General features: G+C 58.7%; 1 protein-coding gene across 2 annotated transcripts in view; it reads left to right on the top strand.

Moving 5' to 3' along the window:
* Positions 1 to 25,962, top strand: part of LPCAT1 (lysophosphatidylcholine acyltransferase 1) — a 46,087-nt gene that overhangs the window by 3,848 nt on the left and 16,277 nt on the right. Inside the window, exons 1-5 of one of the 2 annotated variants that reach the window (XM_032415304.1) lie at positions 11,542 to 12,498; positions 13,794 to 13,936; positions 19,882 to 20,096; positions 24,562 to 24,674; positions 25,754 to 25,814. In XM_032415304.1, coding sequence (XP_032271195.1) covers positions 13,803 to 13,936; positions 19,882 to 20,096; positions 24,562 to 24,674; positions 25,754 to 25,814 — 523 coding nt within the window. In that variant the 5' untranslated portion in view covers positions 11,542 to 12,498; positions 13,794 to 13,802. Of the gene's footprint in view, positions 1 to 11,541; positions 12,499 to 13,793; positions 13,937 to 19,881; positions 20,097 to 24,561; positions 24,675 to 25,753; positions 25,815 to 25,962 lie in introns of those variants that run through there. The other variant, XM_032415303.1, reaches the window with a different exon arrangement.

Raw genomic sequence — 25,962 nt, 5'->3', positions numbered from 1 at the left:
CCAGGCAGGCTCGGGGCAGGTGAGCCCAGATGCCCCCAGGCAGGCTCAGGGCAGGTGAGCTCTTAGGGGACTGGCTTTTTCTTCTAACACACCAAGAGCTTCCTGTCATCTGTTCTAATGTTCTAGAAGGGTGTACATGTAAACCTTAACTGTGGCTAATGTGGAGGACTGGGGGGGGTGGAGGTTCAGGATTGGAAAGACTTGACTTTCCCTACTCCATGCTCTTATGTCCTGGAATACAGGTTTTTAATGTCTGCACACAGGTCTTGCACGCACGCACACAAGTAGAGACACACACATTTGTGTTTTACATTTTTTTAATTTATTAGTACTGAGTAAAGCACTATCAGTCTTATCTCTCATTTTAGAAAATCAGGATTTTGTCCCTGAGAGCGGCCACTCAGGCGCCGGTTGCAGGAGGAGGGAGCTTGCCCTGCTCCCGTCCCCGCGGGCGTCCGAGCCCCAGATGCTGGAGGAGGTCCAAGGAGGTGCCCCGGGCTCCTTCTGCTCCTGTGAATCTGAGTGCGGCTCCCACGAATCATGTTTCACAAAGCCTCGCCCCTGCGCCGCCCGAACAGAGACGAGTGCCTGCCGACCGCTTTGCTTCTGCCCCTTCCTGCCCCTTCCTGCCCCTGGGGCCTTCAGCCGGCACAGCCAGGACGCAGTGCCGCGGTCCCCGGAGCGGCGGGGCTGAGCTCGCCCCTTGCCCAGTCCTCACACGTGCGCTCTGATGTGTCAGGGTGACCTTAACCTTTCCCGAGCTGGTGTTTCTCACATTTCTAGTGTTCCGTAAGCCTTGAGTGAGGCTGTTGTTGTGAAAATGAGCCCAGCGGAAAGTGTGTGTCTGTATGTGATGGCATGTCGACCTTCTCAAGCCCGGCCCCAAGCAGCCCTGCGAGCCACTTCTTGTGGTATCATAACTAATTGGCAAATTCCCAGTTTTGCTCCACGTTCCAGCCTCGCGAGCTGAGGTGTTGCAAAGCGTGTTAAACGCCGTCCCCAAACGCACCCGGCCGCAGCTCCCAGCGTGTCCCTCCGATGTGCCACGCAGCTGCCGCGGACTGCCCTGCACAGAGCCCCGGCTCCGTCCCCGCTCGTGTGCGGGACCTGCCGCGGATGCTGGACACTGTGGCCTCTTTACCCCCAGAAGTTGCATTTCCATCTGAGGGCCAGAGGACTGATTTCTCTAAAATGCTCCTTGCCACGTGAAATCTTTTCTTAAAACATCTTTCACGATTTTGATATTCCAAGCCCCTAGGATGGGAACACAGAGCTGGCTTGCACAGGGTCCCTGAGGTCTGGGGGGTGGGGACCGGTGTGCCTGCCCAGCATGTGCCCACCCAGCGGGGTCTCTGCTCCATGCCCGGCACCCCCAGAAGTGAGCCTGGGGCCCCCGCAGCCAGGGGTCCAAGGCCGAGGGGCTGGTTTGGACCAGGCCCTGAATGGTCCTGCGTGCAGGGCCAACAGCCGAGCAGAACCCCCTCCCTGTAGCCATGGGTCTTTTCACCGGTAGGAAGGAATCGTCAGTCACTTCTGTGCCATGGGACTCATTAGCTCCATATCCTAGAGGGGGCTCCCGGGCCACTGCAGCTCAGCACATCCCAAGCCCGGAGCCCTCCTCCTCCCTCACCCCGAGCACTCAGGACCACTTTCGTCTCCTGCCCCCACCTAGGTGCACCAGGCAGCAGCCGCCACCCCACACCCTCCCATTCCACCCCAGTTGCACTCATGTGTTGTGCTGGGGAGCACTTGGACCAGTCTGCTCCGCACATCCCCGGCGTACTTGGAGGAGTGACCACCCTGGCCAGGGGCTGACTACTCAGGCTCCTACCACAGGCTTGGTGTCAGGCCCGTTCTCACCCCACAGATGTTACTGGTGGGCCAAGAGCTTCCCTGCGGGGTCAGAGCCAGGATGCCCTGGGGAGCTCCCCGCGGCTAGGGGTCAGAACCAGGATGCCCTGGGAGCTCCCCGCTGCTGGGGTCAGAACCAGGATGCCCTGGGGAGCTCCCCGCGGCTGGGGGTCAGAGCCAGGATGCTCTGGGGAGCTCCCCGCGGCTGGGGTCAGAGCCAGGGTGCCCTGGGGAGTTTTCCACGGCTGGGGTCAGAGCCAGGGTGCCCTGGGGAGTTTTCCGCGGCTGGGGTCAGAGCCAGGGTGCCCTGGGGAGCTCCCCGGCTGGGGGTCAGAGCCAGGATGCCCTGGGGAGCTCCCCGCGGCTGGGGGTCAGAGCCAGGGTGTCCTGGGGAGCTCCCCGCGGCTGGAGGGATACTTACAGCTGGGGACTAGAGACAGGATGTGGTTAGGGGGCTCCCTACCGTTGGGGGGCAGGGCCTGGATGTTCCCTAAGAGCTTCCTGCAGATGGGGGCCTGGAGCCAGCATTTGGGTGAAGCCAGCAGTTGGGGGTGAGGTTGAGCCAGGATGTCCTGGGGGTGCTCTGTCGGAGAGCAGAGTGGGCAGGAGGTGCCCAGGGGGGAGCGCCTGCAGCTGGTCAGGACACCGCAGGACTGCTCCCGGAGGGGCCCCCTTGGGGAGGGACTCAAGATGCTGTTATCCTGGGCCCCACAGGCACTCGGCCCCGGGATTTGCTGAACAAATGGAAGCAGCTGGGAATGCCACAGCGCTTGAATTTCAAGATTCTTTTATTCAGACTATGCCAAAGGCCCTGGAGATAAGGGATTTCCTAGGGCCACACAGCCCGGTGTGTCTGTCAGCGTGAGTGGGTCTCTGGGGGGCAGGGTCTGTCCGGGGAGGGGGGCAGTTCTTGTGGGGTTCTCTCCGTCTCCTCGGTCCCTGCCCCAAGGGCCAACCCTGGGGACTCCACCAGGCCCCTCTGACCCCCCCACATTCCCTGCCCCTGCTGACTGAAGCACCAGCGAAGGTAAACAGCTGCTCGCTAACCCTGCACCCTACTGTGTGCGGGGACCACCCCAAGCTGAGAGGGTTGAAACGGACAATGTGCAGTTAGGAGGAGGGAGCGCCTCACTTTCTCAGACCGTGAGCCCCAGCAGGGACCTGCTCTATCCTGGACCACAGCCAGGGGCTCCTAGCAGCCCGGAGATGCACTGACTGTTAGTAAACAGATGAGCTCACAGCCCCCTGGAGCTCACCTGAGCGCGGGAATTCGGGTGGTCCCTCCACCGGGCCGTTCTGAGCCTGTGTGTGGCTTCTGGGCATCATCTGCTCAGTGGACCAGGACAGGTCCTTCTCTGTACGTGGTCTGTGCACCTCTCCCTCCCTGCTCCCTCTCCCTCCATGTTTCCCATCCCCTCGGGTGGGGGTGTTCTCAAGAAAAAGCCAGTGCCCCCTGGGATGGCCTTCCTGTCCCAGCCCCTCACCAGCTTGCCTGTGGTGGGGCCCTGCACCTGCCCCCCCAGAGCTGCCCGGCCAGCCCTGCTCGGAGCCTGAGCTTCTCTGCCCATCTGTGGGACTCTGCGGTGCCTGGTCCCTGCAGGTGGGAGGTCTGTGCCTGGAAAGCTCCCTTTCTGAGCAGCTGTGCTTCCTGGGTGTCCGGGGCCCCCAGGTGAGATGCCTGTGGGAACGGGTCAGGTGCCTGCAGTCTCTAAGTGGGGATTTGGAGCTCGTTCCTGCGTTGGATCTGAGCCTCGTCCCTGGGGTGGGGCAGGCGGCCCAGAACTCTTGCTCTTGGCCGTGTTTCTGCTTCTGTCCCATCCATTCTCCTCAGCACCTGCCAAGAGAGGCGGGCCCTGCTGGGTGCTAAGCTCTCGGGGGTGAGTGGGCAGCCAGGGAAGGGCCTCTGGCCTGCAGTTTGGTTTATTGTGGGATTTCACATCTGGAGCTTGCGGGAGCGGCCGCTTGGAATCACAGAGACCACAGGGTCTCCAGCTGAAGGGTCCTGAAAACCCTGAGGAAATGTGATTGTATCGGGAACGAGTGGGTAGGAGGAGGGGACGAGGGGAGCCCAGAGGCCGGCTGGTGGCAGCGAAGGGCGTCTGCAGCCCCCCCACTGCCCCGCAGGGCCCTGCTCCGGGCACTTCCTCATCTTCGCTTCAATCCCAGCAGCTGTTAGAGAGCTTTCTCAATTCCCTGAGGGAAAGGTGCTCCCCCCGCAGCTCTGCCCCCAGGCCGGCCGGCGGCTGCGTCTGTTGCCCTGCCCACGGGGCTCTGGGCCAGGCCGGCTGCAGGCCCCAGTTGGTCATTGGGAGCAGCGCTGGCTCTGGCCTGTGGTCAGCACTTGGCATGCGCTCGCTGACCTAGTGAGCTTGTTCGCTGCCGCCGCTTGCACACGGCCCTGGGTGTGAGCCCCGAGCTGCTGACCACAGTGCAGGTAGCCCGAACCCTCGTGTGGCAAGGGGACAGGACCTTGGGGACGCCCAGACTGGCGGGGGCGGGGCAGGAATCTGCGTTTGTAGTATTAGGAGCACCGGGGCTCTGGGTGCTCTGGTGGAGCGGGGTCTTCAGCGGAGGGCTCATCGCGCTCCCCCCATGCCAGCCGGGACTCCGAGGGCTGAGCTTCTACCGGGGGGGGCCAGGGCAGCCGCGGCAGAGGCCATGGTGACAGTGATGGGTGCAGCGGGGACTTGGGAGTTCTCCTCTCAGCCCCCAAGCCTGTCCGCCCCTCACCTACTCGCCTGTGCCGCAGGGGCGCAGCGCTCAGCAGGCCGGGGGCTTTCCTGAACCTGTCCTGCACCTGGCCCACCGCACCCACCGGCTGCCTCGCACCCCTGTCCCTCCCCTGCCTTGGGGCCCAGCCTCGCCGGTCAGTGTCTTGCTGGTGGTCCTCCCTGGAGACCCTGAGGCTGTCTACGTGGCAGGTATCTCCTGACGTCCCCAAGGGTGCACCTCCCTGGCCCTTATGCGGAGGCTCCTTAGCTTGTCTGCTGATGCCCTTAAGCGTGGACCGAGTGCCCTGCCCAGCCCCCTCCGGCCCCCCGCCCCGAGGTCTCTGCTCCTTTTGCCTGGGGGCCCTGAGCTGCCCTCCGCACTGACCACTGACCGTGTGGTTGTGACCCTGTGACTGTGGGCCCTGGTGCTCCTGTGCTGGGGGCCTGCAGGCAGACCCCGGGAAACCCTTGGTGCTGGGGGACAGAGCTGGCCTTGGGCCCGAGCCTGTGGAAGGCGCCGACCTCCACCCCTGAGCCCTCGGACTCTGGCCAAGGGGTAGGCGAGGAAGGACTGTGTGGTGTCGGTGGGGTTCCTGGTGCGTCTCTCTTGGTGGTAAGGGTGCGTGTGTAGGGTCTCCTGATGCCGGGGCAGTTCTGATCCCATAAGGAGCTGCAGAGCTGTTGCTTCCTGTGTGGACCACGCCCTCAGCTGTGTCACAGGGTGGTGGGGGTGCTGGTCGAGGGACACGGCTGTGCTCGGGCCGCGCGGCAGATTTGTACGTTCACAGTGAGTTTCTGAGAGACACTCTCCTTCTGCACCAGACTCCAGGCTGGCCGCATGTGCCCAGATGGGATTTGAAAGCTCCTGAACACAGAGACCGCGTGCTGGGGAAGTCGGGGCTGCTTGCAGGTTCACAGAAAAAATAGCTGTTTTAGCAACGCTCTATTTAATTTTAGATTTGAGTGGGAGAGCTGAGAAGAAATAGCTTGTGCATAGCAGTGACTGTGGTCCTGGCAGGAGAGGGTCCTCAGTCACACAGGTGGACGCACGACGTCAGAGTGTGGGGCAGCTGAAGACCAGGGGCAGGAAGACCAACGTTCACACGTTAGCGAGAAAAAGACGAGGAGTCGGATGTGAAGTGGACACAGGATTAAGTAGGATGACCAATCACGCAGAAGGGCGGCTGCTCCGGAAACGGGATGCCCAGTGAAGACGGATCTGTCCCGCACACGGGGCCTCGCTCGCGGCAGCCGCCCCCACCCCCCCGCGCTGTCCACACCTCGGATTCCTAGCCTCGCTCTGTTTCATCTCTTCGTGGGCAGCCGTGTGTGACGAGACGGCAGAGCTTATAGCCACCGTTGAGAAAGCGGCTCTTTCTCTTTACTTTCGAAATAGGAAGCTATTCCGTATCCCAGACAAACCTGTGCCGTTCGCGTCCCAGCGTGTCCTGTGTTTAGGAAAGGTGTTTTGCGGATTGGGGTGGGGGGAGCAGTGGGATAGGTTTTAAAGGCTGGTTTGCTGGGTTTGCACCGGGAAGTGTTGGGTCCAGAGCTGATGCTCTTGGAGCTCCTTCCCAGGCTCCGCGACCGGGAGTTTGTGCGGGAAAGTGCTGGATTGTGCCAGCCCACCGATGGCACTCCTCTGACCGCTGCCGAGCTGTTTCCAGGCTCTTTAGAGAGAAGACAAGTCGTGTGTCTGTTCTGTCGTTGTGTCGCAGAGCGTGGCCCCAGGAGGCAGGAACCCGCGCCCCGAGGCTCTGCGGAGCTGCTCCCCGCCCGAGCCAGGCTGAGTGAGGGGCATCGGGCTGTGGCTTCCCAGTTTCAGAATATTCTGTCTGTTCTAAGTCAGGATTTTGAAAAACAACTTGCTTTAGATTTTTTAAATATGTAACAGCCAGAGAGAAAGATGAATTCCGCAGGTACGGTTTCCCTCTGTGTATCTCATGTGGCCGTCTTTCCGCAGAACCCATGAGGCTCGTCCCACATCTCCTCACGGGGAGAGCCTGGGGGACCCAGACTGACCTTCCTGGGGGCCGTTTGAGCCCCAGTGCGGCTTGTTTCGGAAGATGAGCCCATCCCGCCCCACAGACCTGGGCCCCAGCTGAGCTGCCGGGCTGCCCACCTGCGTCTTGCTCTGCCATGGGGCGCACCCACTGGGTGGCTGAACTGATCGGGGGTGATGGATTCTCTGTCGTATTACCCCTGGAAGCACAGCCCTGCGGGGGCTTTGATTCTCAGGCGTTCCTTCAGCTGTGCACAGTGGGTCCACACCTCCTGCTGTGGGCGTCGGGGCTGGGAGTGCTGCCGAGTGCCCAGGAGTCTGCAGCTTCCCCTCCTCGGCCCTGGGAGCCCGTCCTCGTGGGTGTGGGCGGACCCACAGGTCGGGATTCCGTTTGTCCTGCCCACTTTGAGTGTGAACACCCTCAGGGCCAGCTCAGGGTGCCTGTGGTCCTGCCACGGCCCCTGTGTTCACACTGTGTGTAGCACCCCCACTGATCGCTCCATTCCCCCGCCCCCCCAGGACCCACACCCGCTAGTGATTGTCCACCTTCCGGGCACTCACTCAGGGACCACCGGCCGGCCTGGAAAATCCTGCCTTTCAAATGCTGTAATCGACGTGATGTGAAGATAGGAGTTCTGTTTTGTCTCTTCCGTCTCTGAGTGGTGGTCACCTCGGGATCTATCCTCGTGCCCCAAGGACCTTGAGGCTCCTCCCCCTGGCTGCTAACATCTGTCACAGGCGACCTTGGGCTCACTGTCCCCTGGTGGCGCCCCTGGGTGACACCCAGCCCTGCGGCTACCAGCAGCACCCACGCCAGCCGCTCCACGGGGAGCTGGACGGGCCTGCCGGCTGGCCAGAACCACACACGCAGGCCGCACCCAAGGTGTCCCCTGCAGTGCGGACGGTCCAGCGCCCCTGACACATGGCTTTGTGGGGGAGGACTGGCCCCGAGGCCGGCCCAGAGCCTCAGGAGCACCCGGCCTCCCCGTGGCGACGCTGTGGAGCTCTGACTGCGGAGCACGTAGGGGCCGGCGCCTCCGGCGCTCCGCCTTGGCTCCCGATCCTCCGTGTCCTCCAGCAGTCCCCGGGAGTGGTTCGCGGGGACTGAGGGCGGCCGGAGCGCTGCCCGCGTGTGAGCGGAGTTTTTGGACGCTGGCCTGGGCTTGGGCTGCGCAGCCCGTCCGGCCGGCCACGGCCAGCCGGCGCCCCTCTGTGCCCGCGCTCCCGTTTTCTCTGACCCCGTGGGGAATGCATTTCTCTTCAGCGTGGTTGTCAGTGTTTCCCTCTCCTTCGGAACGGCAGTAATTATTCTTTTCCACGATGAAAGCACACCGGCTTTGGAACCGCCCCCACCACCGAGCCAAGTGCCGTGAGGCCAGCTCCCACCGCGCGGCCCGGTGCTCGCCGTGTGCTGTGACTCAGCCCCTGTGCCTTCAGGCTGCTGACCTTTCCCATCAGAGCGGTCACACCGACGCCGTCGCGCTCCCCTTGTGCATCTCCGGCCTGTGGATGCTGTGTCAGCATCTCCCACAGCTGGCTGGGGGCCCTCGGATGGCGCCACGCCCGTGTGCGCTCCGGGATGCGCGGCATCTGGGTGCATGGCCGGCCCGTCCACTTCCGGCAAGGACACGTGTCACCGCGGTGACCCACCGGGCACGGGAACAGCGTGGGTGGAGACACTGGGGACCCGTGTGTGCTCCCGGGGTCTTTGTCTTTTAAATAGCTGGTCGGCGGTTGCGTGTTGGTTGTGAAGCACCAGGCACTTGGACAGCTCGCGTGAGGACGACGTCAGTGGCCTTGGCAGAGAGGAGGGAGTGACTGCCAGGTGCGTCTGGGCTGGGCATTGTGACCAGAGGTGCCCTCGGTAGAGAGTTCCAGACGGTACGTTAAGTGAATTCACTGTGAATTGGTGAATGTTTTACCCTAGATCCGGAATGGTCTTCCCTGCGTCTTATCACGGGAGATTGGAGACACGCATCCGCTCGGGCACGATGATGCCAGAGGCGGGCAGCTTTAGCAACAGGCGTTTCTGCCTCCCGCTCCTGGAGGCTGGAAGTCCGGTCTCCAGGTTCCTCCTCAGGCCTCTGTCCTTGGCGTGTAGACACCGTGTCTCCAGGAGCCCTCACACAGGCCTCCCTTTGCGTGTGTCTGTAGCCTAATCTTTTCTTAGAAGGACACCTGTCATATGGAATTAGGGTCCACTCTAGTGACCTAGTTTTAAGTGAATCACCTGTTAAAGGCCCTGTCTTCAGATACAGCCGCATTCTGAGGTCCTGGGAAGGGGGGCACAGAGTTCAGCCCCTGACACCAAAGCAGAGAAGATGTCATGAGCCCCGTGCCCACCGTCCCCGCCTCGGCAGTCTCCAGCTTACGGCCGCTCTGGTCGCATGGACACCCACTCTCCTCCCGCCCACGGTGACTGGGAAGCGAAGCCCAGACTTCACCATTTCAGCCACGAATGCTCCGGGGTGTATCTGCACCCAAGGAGGAGGACTGCCGACCCCACACGTGCCAGTGCGAGCAGCACAGCCCGCGTCCCCGCACGGGCGCTGAGCCGAGCGCGTGCATCAGCCCCGCCAGCCCCACGGCCTCACACATGCGCTCACCTGCATGGCCCCTTCCAGTGTATTTGGGGCATTTGTCCTGGAGAGTTTCCTGGTCTGCCGATTGCCTCCCCTCATCTTCCATGTTTTCTGGAAAGTGGTCCTTGGTCCAGAACTGAAGAGATGCCATTTCTGTTGGGTTGTGCTGTGGGCCCTCCACATACGGCCCGTGTGCACGTGCCCGTCCCCGTGTGCGCAGGCCCGTCCCTCAGCCGGCGTGCGTGAGCCGTGAGGTTCTGGGGAGCCTGTGGGGAACGCTCCCGGATCCCCCCTGTGGCTGCCCTGAGGGACGATCTCATGGGACAGACCGTGTGGGCCAGCGTCACACTCCTGCGTCCCTCCAAAGGCGACCAGCGAGGTGGGGTGTGTGCAGACGTGCATGTGCGCCCGGGGTGATGGACGCAGGGTGCCAGCACGCGTGAAGTTCCCGTCAGTGCGTTGATCTTATCGTTCTGCCCCTTATCTGGAGTCCAGGGGCTTTGGCCGCCTTCCTGATTTCAGCTGTACCCCACTGTTCCGGTTCATCTTCCACGTTTTCTGCCCCGGCCTGGAACTGGCTTTGCCCAGGAGTCCTGGCTCCTTCAGGCAGGGAATGGCGTTCAGAGCCCGCAGGCAGCCGTGACGTTCCCCCTGCACCTCGGTGGGTCCCCACTGGGGTCTGCTCACCGGGGACTCCTGATGGAGCGTGCCAGGTTAGAATGGCTGCTCCATGACACGGGGGAACCGTGAGCTTGCGTGTCCGCGTCTGTTCACGGTAATCCGCTTCCCGAGGGACAGTGTATCGTAGCCAGCCTCCAAGGCGCATAACCTCGCTCAGCTGGGGAGTGTGAATGTAGGTTCTCCTAGAACTGGGCTGCAGACCCTCAGCTCGCAGGAGGGGCGAGCACACGGTTTACTTGGCCTGGTGCTTCTGAGGGTGACTGGGCTGCTGAGGGGCAGTGGGAGCCTCGTGGAGGGGCCGCGGACGCAGGTCCCGCGTTGCCTGCTCGGTCTGCGGCATTCTCCCCCGATGCTGCTGCTTCGTCCTCCTCCGCCCCCACCCGGGGCCGTCACCCGGGAGCGAGGCCAGCACTCTGTCCCCGAGGCCCCTGCCCTCCCGCCCACGCCTGCCCCCTCCCGCGCCGCTGTCCGTCCATCCCTGCCTGCACAGGTGGCATGTGCCGACCCACCTCCCGGCTTTGAGAGGGGCTCCTGTGGGGGTGGATCCTGGGGGCTGTCCCCGGCCGGGGGTCTGAGTCCGTGTCCGGCACAAAACTGGCTCTTACTTGGGTTGTAGGAAACGGAGCCCTGCCCTCTCCCCAGGGCGCCTCCTGCCTCCCTGCACATTGCCCCCGGCGACTGTGATCCTAGGGCTCTGTAACTGCGCGGGCTCGCCTCCAGGCCAGCCGAGGAACAGAGGTGCCCGTGGTGCCCTGGGGAGGGCAGCGCCGCGTCCAGCCTTGCCGCTCATTACAGCGCCTCGTGAGCGCTCAGCAGAGCTGTCTGGGGACAGCACGACCGCTCCCCTTCATCTGCCCCGTGTCCTTTGTTTCCTGGTCCAGCAGGACTTTCTACCAATGTCTTTTCGGTGATTGTGGTCTTCCCGCAGCCCCAGCACACTTGAGAACGTCCACGTGGCTGACACGGCTGTCCTGGCTGTCGTCCTGTGGCTGGAAACACTGAGTGTGCTCGGGCAGCTGAGGCCCTGGGCCGGTTTGCACAGGGCGTGGTGGACAGCGAGGATGCTGGGAGGCCAGTGGCCACGCCCGGGTGGACACGGGCCACAGAGCCTGTGAAGACAAGGGGGCCAGCAGGTGCAGGAGAGCGGGAGGGTCCAACCAGGGGGCAGCCTAGAGCTCAGGACAAGTGGTCAGAGCCCACAGAAGGTTCTAGAAGGGGCTGCATGACGCCTTCCAAGTCCTGCCCCTCCTGGGGACAGTTTCCCCTCCTCCGGGGCAGGGCTGAGCCTGGTGGAAACACGCAGGCCCTCTGGTTGGGCCAGGTGAAGGCCGAGTCCCCTTGCACCCTGTGGGCTCCTGAGGGGGCCTGCCTTCCCCAGGCAGTTCACACAGCACTGCATAATCTGCTAGTAGGACCACTTTCTGCCCCGTCCTTCAGGCCGAGCCACGGCGGTTCACTGTGGGTCTGTGACTCTCAGACCACATCACGTGTCCACCTGCCCACTCATCTGCCCACTCATCGCTGTGTGTTCTCAGCGTGACTGTTGAGAAAGAGGGTACTTCTGAAAACAACACTGGGACATTTGCCTCAAGAAATTAAAAGGGACATTAGAGTCGATCGAGTCAGAGAGTCTGTAGGAGCTAAAATTAATATGACCGACTGGTCACAGTAGAGACAGTAAATACATCCAAAACTGGCTCAAGAAACAGATTAATAAACTAGAAGAATTTCTGTCAACGTAGGCTGAGAAGTTTTAGAGGCCCAAATAACAGTAAGTACACAATGGGTCGGGGCCGGGTTGTCGTAAACACACGGGAGAATGCAGTGGGCAGCTTCATTCGATTATCTTGAAAACACACGATGGGGAAGTAATCGGGGGAGAAAAAAAGTCTGGGGACTTTCAGAGAGGATTTACCTGACAAAACCCCTGAAATAAATTCAAGCAAAAGTAGAAAATCTAGATAAACAGAAAAAAAAAAAAAGGAAAAAACCCAGCAGTGAGATATATATAACTTGGTAGAAATTCCCCTGAAGAGCCAGCTCGCTGGTGTGTGGACGTGACTGCAAGGCCCGCCCAGGGGGAAGTTGTGTGTCAGCTTGCCCCCGACTTGCCCCCGGATGCATGCTAGCAAGCAAACTCAGCAGCTCTGGAGAGAAGAGAAGGCCCAGCGGGTAGCCAGCCAGCACTGTGACCGAGGTTTTCGCGTTGGAAACGCTGTGGGTGCGGCTGTCGAGTACGTGGGCTGAGTGAGCTCGAGCACCGTAATCTCCCCGCTAGATGCAGGAAGGACAGCGGGTGAAATTCAGCACATTCACGACCTGAAGCAAACGCAACTCTCAAAAAACCAGGGGTGGGAAGGTATGTTCTCATCAGGGAAGAACATTTGCTACAACTCAGAGTAAGCACCCACTTGAAAGGAAGCATTGTCACCAACGTCACCCACAAGATGCAGATCTGCTGACTCTCCTGCTCAGCCGGGAGGCGGTGCCCCGGACGGGGAGGAGGCCCGCACAGGCCCAGGCCACTCCAGCTTGCCGTCACCTGCCGGTCATGTGGTGATGCAGGACCGCACGGTGCCGCGGGCAGCTGCAGGCCACGTGGGACGGTTGGGACTCAAGATGAGCTGGAGCATCAGATGAACGCTGGATTTTCAAGACGTTATGAAAAAGTGTGAGATATCTCATTCATAATTTTTGTATTGAGTCCGTGGTGAAATGATAGTATGTCAGATATGTGAATTTATTACATTAATTTCATCCCCTTTTATGTTCTATATGTGGTCACTAGACAGTTTAAAATTACATACGTGGCTTGCATTGTACGCCTATTGGGCAGTGCGGTCTTGATAGAGGACCCAGGAGAATCTACGGAGGGTCTGTGGGGCAAGTCCGCATGGCTCAGGTGCAGGTAACAGGGACCCAGCCAGGTGAGCGGGGCCCTTCGGCCTGGGTCAGCCAAGCGGCTGGAGACATCACTGTGCACCTTCTCTTGGCCTGTCTTTTCTATCCTCTCTGCACCAAAACCCTGCATTTCTGAAGTGTGTATTATTGCAAATAATTATAAATTGCATCTATTGATCATAAATCCCTTGCAAGTTTTAAGTTTTGTCATCCCTCCCCCCGCCCTGTTTTCTAATTGACCTCCTGAGATTAAGTTTGTCCCAAAACGCACCGTTCCTGAGCGTGTACCCCAGGTGAGAGCCAGAACGTGGCTTTGTGCCTAGGAGTGCTTGCTTTTAGGCCCAGCCAGCCGTCCACCGTGACTCTCCCTGACTTGGCCGAGTCCCCCTGCATGAATCTGGCGAACATGTCCGTCCTTGCCCCCACCCTGTGTTTGCAGCTGTCCCCCTCACTGTAGGGCCTGCCCATCCCCACAGAGCCCCTCCCATGGCGTCTTCCCAACCAGACCCGTGGGGGCGTGTGAAGCCCCCCAGTGCTGCTTGTTTGAAGGCGGGCTGGCTGCGCCCTGTTCTCTGCTGGGCTCCTGCCCGTGACTTCCTGGGGCTGGAGAGTCACGTGGAGTCCCTGGTCTTCCTTGTGGCCACAGTCCATCTGGCCAGCTCCGTACCTGCTGGCCCCCTGCATGGCAGCTCAGCACTGCAAAGGCATCCTGTGTTGGGTTGGGACTCGGGAGGCTAAGAAGAGCAGGGCGCGTGTGCTGGGCCCGGCTAGAGAGGGGCTCGGGTGTGGGACTGCAGGGCTCCAGGATCTGGGCGAGCTCTATGGTCCATTTGCCGTTGCCACACGGGGGACTCGAGGCTGGAGTGGGATGGGGCGCAGCAGCATGGTCGGAGACGCTTGGCAGACATCCTGGCCACCTGCCCCACCATCATGTGAGGGCAGCGCCCTGGGCCCGGGGCAGGCGCCGCGTTTCCATACGGATCCGGGCCCAGCTTCGCATGCGGAGTCCAGAGGACCAGTTCTCCGGCGAATGGTTCTGGAATGACCTCACCTCTGTCTTTCCAGATCATCTTCATGACGCTGACACTCTTCCCCATCCGGCTGCTACTCATCGTTACCATGATGCTGCTCGCCTGGCCCTTCACGTTCTTCGCTACGCTGGGGTCCTCAGACAGGGAACCCGAACAGCCCCCGGCCACGTGGAGGAAGTAAGTCACTTGTGCGCAGGTGCTCTGACATGTGGAGTCCCAGCGCCCCTTCCTCCTTTCCGCAGCTTCTCCCGTCCAGGACACTGCCAGCCACATGCCCCCTTCCTCTCTGGGGGTGGCCGGTTCCATTCCCTGGCACACCCCTGCCCCAGTCCTGCTCCGAGGTGTTTTCCAGGGTCCTGCCAGCCACGCAGCTGCTCTTGGCGTGTCCTCAGCACAGAGACTCCCCGCCGCGTTTCCACATCCCCAGCCCTGGAAGGCTGCGTGTTGGCCAACGTCCGCCCGGTGTGCTGGTCTGGTCTCTGCAGGGTCGGGTGCTCCCCCCTTGCTTCATAGACCCAGAAGTTCCCTTGTGCTTGCTCGTTGAATGTTAATAAAGCACAGCCATCTATAGATGGACGTGTTGTGAATACATTTTTTTTTTTAAAGGTTTATTTATTTATTTTAGAGGGAGAGAGAGTGAGCGTCTACACATGTGTGCACAAACAGGGAGAGGGGCAGAGGGAGAGAAAGAATCCCAAGCAGACTCCCCTCTGAATGCAGAGCTGCGGGACTCAGTCCCAGGACCCTGAGACCATGACCTGAGCCAAAATCCTGAGTCAGACGCTCAACTGACTGAGTCACCCAGGCGCCCCATGTTTTGAATACATCTTAACTAGAGACTCAACGTGGACCTCAAAAAATTAAATTAAACCAGAATATTTTTTTGTTTATCCCTAAAGCTGTTCTTAAAGTATACACCATTAGTAATGAAGATGCCGAGATATAAGGACTTTGATAAATATTTCCAGCATCTTAGAAGTTGTCGTTTCTGTTGAAAACCCAGAATGCTGCCAATTGTCCACACCTTAACGCCTCTCGTCAACCCCTCGGGGTCCTCAAACAGTTGATGCAGAAACAGAAATATCATCAGCTTAGCGCAGGGGTCCCCTAAACCCGGGCCATATCCAGCCACTGCCTGTTTTTATATGTACAGTTTTTCTGGAACTGAGCCACGCCAGGACCGCCTTCACGGAGGCAGAGGCTGTGCGGCCCACAGAGCCTCAAATATTTGCTCCTCGCCCTTTGGGGCTTAGCAGATCGGCTCAGTCCTCCTTCCCTAGGAAGCGTCTGACCGACAGGAACACAATGCCTGCGAGAGGCAGGTGGGACCTGCCGCGTGTCCTCAAGGTCGGCTTTCCCGACGTGCACCTGCCATGGGCACGCATGACAGTGACGTGCGTAGCAAAGACAGCGAATTTCGATTCGCGGGTTTCCTGGGCCAGCGAGGCGTGTGGCTTGGCCATGCTTGGGGACGGTCCAGCTGACCGGGGGACTCCTCACGTGGCTGTGCGCTCCTCACGGTGTTCACGTTCTTAGACCATGTCAGAGTCGAGTGAACCATGGTCTTCCTCCCTGAAAGACCAGAAGGCAGGCCAGGATCCGTTCCCACTCCAGCCCCAGTGCAGCGCCCGGCCCCGGGGTGCTAGGAAGTGGGTCCCGAGTGGGGGGGCGGGGAGGAAGTGGAGGGGGGGGGGGGGGGGGGGGGGGGGAATGGGGGGGGGGGTGTAAGGGGGGGGGGAGGGAGGGAGTGTAGGGGCTGGGCTCCCCCCCTTCGCTCCCCCCCCCTTCGCTCACCCCCCTGCGGATTCTCTTCCGAGTGCGGGACTCTGGGCTGTTCTCCGTTTCCCGTACCAGCTCCGCGCGGCCCCGCTGGGCTCGTTGGGTGATACGAGCCTCAGCTGACGAGCGCCAGCAGCACTGCTTCGGGGCGCCTCGTGTGCCCTAGCGTGTGCCCGAGTGTGTGCCCTAGCGTGTGCCCTAGCGTGTGCCCGAGTGTGTGCCCTAGCGTGTGCCCTAGTGTGTGCCCGAGTGTGTGCCCTAGCGTGTGCCCTAGCGTGTGCCCTAGCGTGTGCCTGAGCGGTGGCCCTCGCGGCAAGATACACACGTGAGGTTTCATGAGAGCTCTGGGTCTCTGCGTGCGTGGAGACTGCTCAGCAGTGTTCACGTGTGCATACTGTGCAAGCACGTGCACACGCCTGTGCAGGTGTACAAGCATGTGTTCACGTGTGCATATGCGTTTCCAAGCACCGTGTGTGCATGGATGTGTATATGCGCACGCGAGTGTATCTGCATGTGTGTGACCGTGTGTGTGTGTGTGCATGTGTGTACATGTGTGAGTGTGAGCTTGTGTGTGTGTGATGCCTTGTGTGAGCATGTGTGCACGTACGTGTGTATGTGCATGTGGGTGTGTGTGTGAGTGGATGCATGTGTGTGCATGCGTGCATGCGTGTGTGCATGAGCATGTGCATGCATACACATGGCATTGTGCGTGTACAATCACGTGTATGCATACATGTGCCCGTGGGGGGCATGTGTGTGTCTGCATCTGCACGTATATATGATGCATGCACGTGGGGGTGTGTGCATGAATGTGGGTGCCCACAGCCCTCGGGGTCTCCACGGAGCAGGATTTCAGGAACTCCGTGCACAGCCCGGCCCTGGGTCTGGTGCTCCAGGGGAAACAGGACGCTCAACACTGAACTCCTTAAAGGAGAACGTGGTGACAGAGTGCCTGATCTGGGGACTCTGGAGTTGGGGGAAGTGGGTTTCGGAGCAACAGGTTTCAGAGTCCGCAGGCTTGTACCGAAGAATCCTCATGGAGTCGGGGGAGGCGCATCGTTCCATGCTCTGCAGAGTTGTGTGGATTTGAATAGATTGATGTTCCGTCAGGGAGGATTTTTGCTGAATATAAGTTTGTGTCATTCAAACTTCTTAAAATAAAAGCCTTGGGTTTTCAATGAAAGGAGGAATGACACAATTTCCCAAAGACATTTACTCAAGGTTACTTTCAAACCACAAAGTAGTGTGAAAACCGGAGCATCTTCTTGCAAAACCTGACCGGCAGACCAAGTGTCCTCTGGGTGCTGCCCTGTGGCCAACTCACATGGTTAGAGGATGTCATAACTCCAGCCACTGTAACCACGTGCCACGGGCTGGGGGCCTAGATGACAGAAGGTTCCAGAAGCTGGGAGTCGGGAACCCGCGTGCTGGCAGACCCGGTTCCTGGCCCGCAGACGGTGCCCCCTCGCTGTCCTCCGCTGGCGGAAAGCTCTGCTCTCCCTCCTACCAGGATACCAGCCCCCAGGCATCAGAGCCCCACCCTTACGACCGCAGTTAACCTTATTTCCCGTTTCAGTCAGACTCACGTTTTGCCTGTTGCTACAGAATAATGAGCACCGAGCGTAGCCTTACAGTTCTGCCCCCTCGTGGTCTCGCCGCCTTGCTGGAATCACGCGCTCTTCCCAGAGTCCCAGAGCCCCTGATCCCCCACAGGTCACTCTTCTGCCAGATGCAAGGCCTTCCTGCAAATCTTTCGGCCATGATCTATCTCCTGGGCCTGGTTTGGGGTTTTTCTTTCTTTTTTGTCATTTTTCTTTCTCAAGATTTCCTGGAGCGTAGGTTTTGTCTCAGAAAGAGGACAAGCAGGAGAAACTCAGGTGCGTTTCGCGTCTGAATGTGTCTTCATTGTCCCCTCAATGTTGATGGGTAGCTGGTCCGGGCAGAGAACTATGGGTTCCAGATCTTACGGCCCCAGAGCCGCGAAGCTGCCGGCCCCTTCGGCGGTGACGCTCGGGGAGCCTACATGTTCCTCTCTGTGAGTTTTGGACTCTTCTCTCTGTCCTCAGGAATTTGAGAAGTTCTCAAGGAAATTGTAGGAGTCTGTCGTTTTGTCTTAAATTCATTCTGCTCCTTGACGTGGTGCTGAAGATCTGTGTCTGTCTTCAGCCCTAAGAAACTGTTCCCTTCCTGTCCGGGGTGCTGTCCCTTTTCTCCGGCATGTTCCGGAGACTTCCTTCTCATCCTCCAGCTTCCCCAGGGAACTGGCTCTTCGAGCAGTGACATACTGGATTTCCGAGCGTGCGTTCTTGTTCTCTGTTCTGGATTCCATCACGACCCGAGGAGAGTGTGGACTCCCAGCCTCTCTCCTGACGCCGGCCACCACGTCTCCTCGCGTCAGAGTCTCTTCTCTGCCCCGTGGCTGGTTCTGCTTGCGTCTCAGATTCTAGGGCACCCTCCCCCGCCCCCAGGGGCGATGAACGGAGGATGCGGCAAAGGCTGGAGGTCGCTGCCCTTGTGCCTGTAGTTCTGTCTCCCGACTCACTGCTCCCGGGAATCGCTCTGTGGGCACCTCGGGCTTGTCGCTGGCTGCCTCTGCGGCGGGCGGGGGGCGTCGCGCGGGGCTTGCTCTGGGCCTGCATCCGCACCCACAGGCTGGCTCTGCCCGGTGCACGGTCTCACTGGGGCTGGAATTCCTCCGAGATCTTGAGAGAATCGTTAGGTGTGGTGCATCCATCCTCCCCCCGCATTTCTGTTTAGTGTCGTTTGGCCTTCGGACCTGAGGGCTGGTGGGTGTGTCTCTCACAGACACATCCGGAGGTCCCCACTTCCGAGCAGCTCCCTCTCCGCCTTCCTCAGAGTACGACTTCCTGGGCCTGGCTCTGGGTCCCCCTGCACAAAGCCTCATTTCTTCCTCGTGTACCAGCGGGTATCTAGTGGCTTTTATTTCTGAACGTGTTCTTACGAGAAGTAGCGTGCGTGCACACAAGCGTGTTCAAAACTGTGCGGTTGGACAAATAGTGAGAAGTGCGTATCTTTGCTCGCACCCAGTGCTGGAGATGGGGCATCAAAGCCGGGCCCCAGCATCTCGGCATACAACCACACACTGACTGCCCTCCATCCCAACGGGGGCCTTCTCGACGTGGCTCCACCGGGGGCTTGGTGCTCATCTGGGGATTGGCTACTGCTCGGCGCTGTGGGGCCTCACCTTCCAGGATGCTCTTGAGAGGGTTTTTAAGCCCCTTGGGGACCAGTCCAGTGAGGTTTCAGGCTCTTAGGTTTCTGTTGTGCAGTCTGACCATCTGCGTAACCCAGCAGCCCAGTGCGACGCGGCTCCTCACAGAGGTGACCCCTTCTCCTGGGCCCGTGGTCACTCACGTGCCGGGCCTTTTGCCTCCGTGCAGTTTCAGTGACGTGGGTCTTCATCTAGTTGCAGTTGGTCACAGGTGACACTGAGAGGGATGTGCAGATTTAAATGCCCAAATTCTCGTTTGGGGTGCCTGGGTGGCTCAGTCGTTAAGCGTCTGCCTTCAGCTCAGGTCATGATCCCAGGGTCCTGGGATCGAGTCCCACATGGGGCTCCCTGCTCGGCGGGAAGCCTGCTTCTCCCTCTTCCACTCCCTCTGCTTGTGTTCCCTCTCTCGCTGTCTCTCTGTCAAATACATAAAATCTTTTAAAAAATAAATAAATAAATAAAATTCTCATATGTTTAAAAAACAAATAGGAAGCAAGTTAATCCAGGCTCATTGTTATTTTATTTTCCACATTCATCCATCTAGTTTCATCGAGAAGAGTCTTGCTTTAGTAACATGGCGTCTGATTCTGGGACCTCAGAAGCCTGAGGGCAGGGGACGGGAGTGGCTCACCACAGACCTCTGCCCCGGTCTCAGCCCCAACGTCACTCCTGATTTTAATGGCGTTTTAGATATCTTAGTGGGTTTTTTTTTCATTTATGCTAATAAATCACCTTCCAGCACTTAAGGTCCCAGTGGCTTTAACATCATCTGTGTCCTTGCTCTGCTTACTCTCTTCAGGAGTCGGTGTCGGTCTTCGTGACACTGTGTCTTGGGGCAGAGACAGCACTTCTGTTTTCTTGGCTAAATTAATAAAAATGCATCCCACCCCACGTTTAGTAGAGGGGAGGGAAGCACAGCATCTGGACGATGCAGTAACCGCTGTCGTGGGGTTTGGATGGGTCTAGAGCGCGCCCTGGATGACCCGCCCCGAGGTCAGTGCCGAGTTTCTAGCGTCCGTGTCCACGGGTCAGCCTTGCGCTAGCGAGCTGAGCACGGCGCCCGTGACACCCCTGCTCTGGCCTGGGGTAACCGCAGCACCTTATTTTGCAGGGTTGTGGACTTCCTGCTCAAGGCCATCATGCGCACCATGTGGTTTTCCGGCGGCTTCCACTGGGTGGTCACGAAGGGGCAGCAGGCCTCTCCATCTGAGGCCACCATCCTCACCCTGGCTCCGCACTCCTCCTACTTCGATGCTATCGCTGTCACCCTGACGATGTCCTCCATCGTGATGAAGGCAGAGAGCAGAGACATCCCAATATGGGGAAGTGAGTGAGCTCCCTCCCCACCCGCCCCCCCAATGAGAGGAAGGGAGACCCCCCCCCATCCTGCTGGGAGTGAGTGAGACCCCTCCATCCTGCTGGGAGTGAGCAAGTCCCCCCCCTGGAGTGGGCGAGCGCCCTCCATCCTGCTGGTCCATGCAGGTCACACCCACATGAAATAGGCATTTGTCCTTGAGTCTCTTTTGTTTCCTTTGTTGTGGTTTCCTTTGTAACATTAGTTGTTGTGGGTTTTATTTTTGGTTCACACACAAGTGCCCTCAAACGTCATGTGTCGAAGTGCCTGCTCACGTTTTTTCCCTGGCATGCAGGGCCTGTGTCACACGGTCCTAGAAGTGTCTGTGTCCCAGTGTCCTGGTTATGGGACCAAAAGCCCAGGTGTGCAGGTGTCCCTCGGCCACGTGACAAATTACCCAGCTGGTGGCTTAAGAAAGCAGAAACTTATATACTCTCACAATTCTGGAGCCAAAAATCTAAGGCCAAAGTGTCCAAAGCCTCGCTTCTTCTGGAGGCTTTCGGGGAAGGTCCTTCCTGCCTCTTCCATCTCCTGGTGCAGCTCCTGGCGCCCTGGGTAGTCCTGGGCTCATGGCCGCATCTTTACCGCCCCAGCCTCCCTCCTCACAGGCCTCCCCCACGTGTGTCTCCCTCTGTGTCTCTTACAAGGACACTTGTCCTTGGATGGTCTAGGGTAATCTCATCTCCAGGGGCATAACTAATTGCATTTGCAAAGATTGCTTTCCCAAATAAGGTTTCAGTCACAGGTCTTAGGGGTTAGGATGTGAACACATCATTTTGGGGCATACTGCACCATTACCTTGGGAACTACAGGGAATGCGGGGCAGTCAGCCCACAAATGAAAGCACCTTCCTCCTCCCGGCCGGGCCCACGCCAGAGCTGTCCAGGTGCCCTGCAGGGCCGGCCCACCTGTTCCTGGTTCTCATCCCCCTGGTTTCTGCGCCAGGGGTTGCCGCCCAGCCCTGGTTCCTCCAGGCTGCTCCTGGGGGGGCCCCACCCCGCCGTCACTCTCCTCTGCCCACCCCTCACCGTTTAGACCGTGGGCATGTCATGCTGAGCATGTCCGCAGTGGAGTCTGGAGCAGGGCTGGTCCGGGCGGGAGGTGCGTGGTCCTGGGGCCAGAGCTGCAGGGGCAGAAGGTCCTCACTCTGTCCACCTTCTCTGAGTTCCCTAACTCATGTTACTGTTCAGGTGACAGTTAAGAGAGAACATTGTGTACATTTTATGTTGTCTTTCTAGTAAGTGGGACATTCTGAGAGGGCCCAATACGTTGTGTGCTTTTGGCCAAAGAGATGCTAACCAGCATTTACTTGACTGGATCAGAGGGTGTCTGCTCAGATAGCTGTCACAAAGCACCACACGCTGGGTGGCTTTTAAACAGCAGCCGTTCACGTCCACGCTCCTGGAAGCTGGGAGTCCGGGATCAGGGGGGCCAGCAGGGTGGGGTTCTGGCGAGAGCCTCTTCTGGGCTGCAGACAGCCACCTTCTCGCTGTGTGCTCACACAGTGGAAAGCAGAGAGGGGTGGTGAGCAGTTAGGACCCTCCGTGGTCTTGTCCCTGGGAATGGTGACACAGGTCCTCCATTTAGACCTAACGGTCTCAGCCAAGGTGGTTTCAGTGCTGGCGGTTATAGAACCAAAGTAAAATGAAGGCAGCCGTCCTACAGAGCCGGCAGGCTAGCCCTCCCCTTGCGGAACTTCCTGCGGGAAGGTGTGCAGATACAAGGGGACACTGGCCATGGACGTATAGGGCCAGTAATTTTGAGCCTGGTTATCCAAATAAAGGTTTATATGTCATATGCCTGGAAAGTCGGGTTAAACCGAGAATTTTCTGAAAGCCAGGCAGAGAGACTCTGGTAATTAGCAAATATGCGTTTCACTTTAATAATGCTAGAAGGTCATCACAGGCTCCTAAGTATAAAGCAGTGTGGTCCCTGGCAAAGGACGCGGGAAGCTATTTCAATTTTGCAATTTTGTTCCGATTTCTTATTTTAAGTTTTAAGCTTCAGGCTGTGGAACGTCAGCATTCTGGGGAAGTGCTGGGATTTGGGGGGGCATGTCGTCTCCCCCTCATTCGTGTACAAATTACGCAAAGCCTTCTTGAAACCTTGCTTTCAATTATGGCTCGAGTCACAAGTTAGAATCATGGAGGCTCATAGTTGGACCTGCTCATCCACTTCCCAAGGTCAGGGTTCGAAAGCCAACTCCGTTGGCTGAATGTGCTGGGGGCTGCAAGGTCAGAGCTGAGCTCCATGCCCCACACCACTGACCTTAACCTTGGGGTGTCAGAAGGGAGGGCCACCAACATGTCCTCTGTGTGCGGGGGTTCTTCATGTAGACTTACATTCCCACTCATTTCAGGGATAGCATAGCAATAAGAGTAAAGGAGTGGTGATGGACCCATTTATTATAGATTTTAATTAGAACTCATATATGGCACATCCCAAATTGTATTCCCTTTCTCTGGGTTTTGAAGGTAAATACACCTGAAAGGGACTCTCTCCCAGGAATGCAGCTGAGGGCTTCTCCCACCATGTGTGACCAGAACACACCCCGTGACGCAAGTCTGGATTCCTGCGTCGCCGGGGGGTCTCGCTGGCCGTTCCTTCTGGTTCCTCTCATCCTTGTTGTTTAAAGCACGAAGCTTTTGGACCCTTTGACAGCTCACAACTTTGGTGAAGAGATGAATGTTAAAAATATTCAAAATATTTTCACTTTCAGATTTGTAAATACCAGTTAGAGTAATCAGCCCAGTGATCTTTCTCATTGTTACATTGTTGGTTTACTTTCAGTGTCCTTGATATGGGCACCTGGGCGTTTACAGACCTGAGGAGGTTTGGTGCTCAGTGTCAGAGATGACAGAGCCGGCTCACGGTCTTGTTGCCCGGCCCCTCGTTGCCAGCACCGCTGGGGCTTACCCGGCGGGCAGCCACATTTCCTCTCTGTCCTCAGAAGCAAGCTCTTCAGTTGTGAGGTCTCCAGTGTGGGTATTCACCTGGGGATTCCCAGAAAGAGGTGCAGTCTGAGATTTCAGTCAGGATGAAGCCCCGTCATCCTCGGAGCCCAGAAAGCCGCTCCCCACCTCTGCCTGGAGCTCCAGGCTCGTCCATGAGTGGCGGAGAGCTGTCCTCATCCGTGTCGCCAGGAAAGGGGAACGCTGTTCAGGGAGACCAGCCACCCTGCAGCCCTTCTCTCCCGCCCTGGGAAGACTGTGCGGAGCTGGTGTGGACAATGGGAAGCTGGGCGCCTTCCCATTGTCCCGTCCTGCGGGGGATCCCCTCGGCCCTTTCCCCGCGTGTCACTCCAGAGTCAGGAGGAGTTGGCAAGAACGATGCATCGGGGAGAGAAGTTTCCAGATGCCGGACGAAAACATCACTGAGACCCACATGCAGCTTAGATTTTGAGTCCCGTGGACCTGACGAGATAGAATTTTGTTCTTTTTTTTTTTTTTTAAATGAATTTTCTCTTTGTCTTTTGGAAGACCTCCCAGAAAGAAGAGTCACATGTTATTCTTACGAGTAGTTAGAACACTCGGAAGTCCGAGCTGATGTTGGGCCCAGCGGGGACGTGTCTCACCCATGGGGATGCCCGGCTGCCAGGCCCCCTGTGCCGAGCTAGTTAGGACCGCAGCTGTGGGAGTGTCCTGGGACGCCCCCGACAGAGGGCCGCACACTGGGCCGCTGAAGACAGCGGATGTTGATTCTCACACTGTCCTGGGCCCGGGAGTCCAGAGTCAAGGTGTGAGCAGGGCAGCTTCTGGGGAGGGCCCGTGCCAGGCCTCCGCAGCCTCTGGCGGTTCCCCACCATCCCCGGCGTCCCGTGGCTCTGGTCACATCACTCCGGTCTTGGCCTCTGCCGTCCCGTGGCCTTCTCCCTGCGTGCACACCCATGTCTCTCCCTCCTTGAGAGCACGCTGGGCGTGGGTCAGGGCGCACCCTACTCCAGCACCACGTTATCTTAGCTCAGTTGCATCTGCAAGCGCCCAATTTCCAAATACAGTCACGGTCCTAGGTACCTGGGGTCAGCACGTCAGCCTGTGTCTTTGAGGGAGACAGGTCTACACGTAACAGGGTGGTGGGGTTTAAGCCATGCGCCTCGGGCCCGTCTGACTCTGGAGCCCTTGCCCCCCCAACGCCCTCCTCTGTCAGCCTCTTCTCGTTGCTTTCTCCTGCTTTACAGCCTGTGGACGCCGCTGTCGTTACTTTGGATTTCACAGGTTGTGGGGTTTCGTGCCATCGTGGGAGGGAGCTTCTGTGATTTTCCTGATCCCCTCATGGTCAGACATTGACCCAACAACCCACCCACCCTCGGGGACAGTGCTGCCCTCGGGGCATCTCTGGGGGCTCGCCTGCGCCCCCTTGCCATGGCAGCCCTTGTCCCTCCAGTCCTGCTGCGGCAGATGCCATGGTTCCCAACGAAGGCCCCCCCTCCCCTTCCAGCTCTGATAAAGTACATCCGGCCAGTGTTCGTGTCCCGGTCGGACCAGGATTCCCGGAGGAAGACCGTGGAGGAGATCCGGAGGCGGGCACAGTCGAATGGAAAGTGGCCACAGGTAATGCAGTCCTGCTTGCGTTTTGAGCAGATTTATTCCGGAAGATGTGAGCCTAGAGATGGGGGCCTTCCCTGGGGGCCAGGTTCGTTTTCTTTCATTTTGTTTGATGAGCATGTGAATTCAAGTTTGTGCTAAGTGTCAGGTACTTTTGGTCCTAAAATTTGAAAATTGAAACAAACGAGAAGACCGTTCTCGTGCGTATCTCAAGTTCCCAAAGCATCTTTACTGAAATGACTCTGCTTGTAAACTCCTGCCCTCGCGCTTGGCATGGTCTCACGTCTGACGAGTCGCCGGTCCGTGAGGCGGAGCTTGCCCACGTGTGCCCGGTGCCCGAGGGGGCGTCAGGAAGGCCTGTCGCGGGCGGCGGGGCGGCGGCCTCGGCCAGTGTCAGCTGTATTTCCTTGAGCCGAGCCTGAGAAGCTGAGCTCCCCGGGACTGTCCAGGTTCTGGGTGCTCAGAGAACATTGGAAGGCCTGACTGCCGGGCACCCTCGCCCACGGGCAGCCCCTCCGGGCCGCGACATCCAGGGTGCCTGGCTCCCCACCTCCGGAAGCAGCCATGTGGGCTGTAGTTTCCGTTGCAGGGGGGAGAGTTTAGTTTATATCGTGTGGCTGGAGGTCAGTACGAGTCAGAGTAATTTGGGGTTCCAGTGGGGGAGGTGTTTAACCGCTGGTTTTGCGGTGTTTCTGGTTGCTGGCCCGGCTGTGCCTTGGTTCTAGCCCTGGTCCCGATTCCGTCAGCCGAGCGCCCTTCGCTGAGCCCTCCTCTGTGTGCCTTCGTCCCGCGTTGCCCCAGGGCGGGGGGGACTGCGTGCTGCCAGGGCGTCCCGGCAGCGGTAGCTCGGCCTCACAGTGGCCGTGATCACCCCCACGCAGCTCTGAGGGGGCGTGTGCTGTCTGCATGTTTGCATTGCTTCCAGATCTTAATAGAACTTACACTTAGGAAATCCACGCATGCTTCCATCATGCATCTAAGCCGTTTTGATTGAGTGTGATTAAAGCATCTCAGCAGTGGAGAAAATAGACCGTATTCTGGATTCTGTTCCTTTAAGGCTGACCTTTTTTTCTTTTCATTCCAAGATAATGATTTTTCCAGAAGGAACATGTACCAACAGGACCTGCCTAATTACCTTCAAGCCTGGTATGTAATTTCCTTAAATTCTGTTTTCCTCCTTGAGCAAAGTGGGGGAGACACTCCTGGGCCCGTTCCCTGCAGGGCAGGGCTGTGAGCCTGCGGTCTTCCTGACGTGACACGGCCAACACCCATGTCGAGGGAGCCTTCCAGGCAC

The sequence above is a fragment of the Phoca vitulina genome, unplaced genomic scaffold (genome assembly GCF_004348235.1).
Source record: "Phoca vitulina isolate PV1807 unplaced genomic scaffold, GSC_HSeal_1.0 scaffold17, whole genome shotgun sequence".
NCBI lineage: Eukaryota > Metazoa > Chordata > Mammalia > Carnivora > Phocidae > Phoca > Phoca vitulina.
Note: the sequence above shows the minus strand (reverse complement) of the source record. Positions and strands in the feature narration are given on the sequence as shown.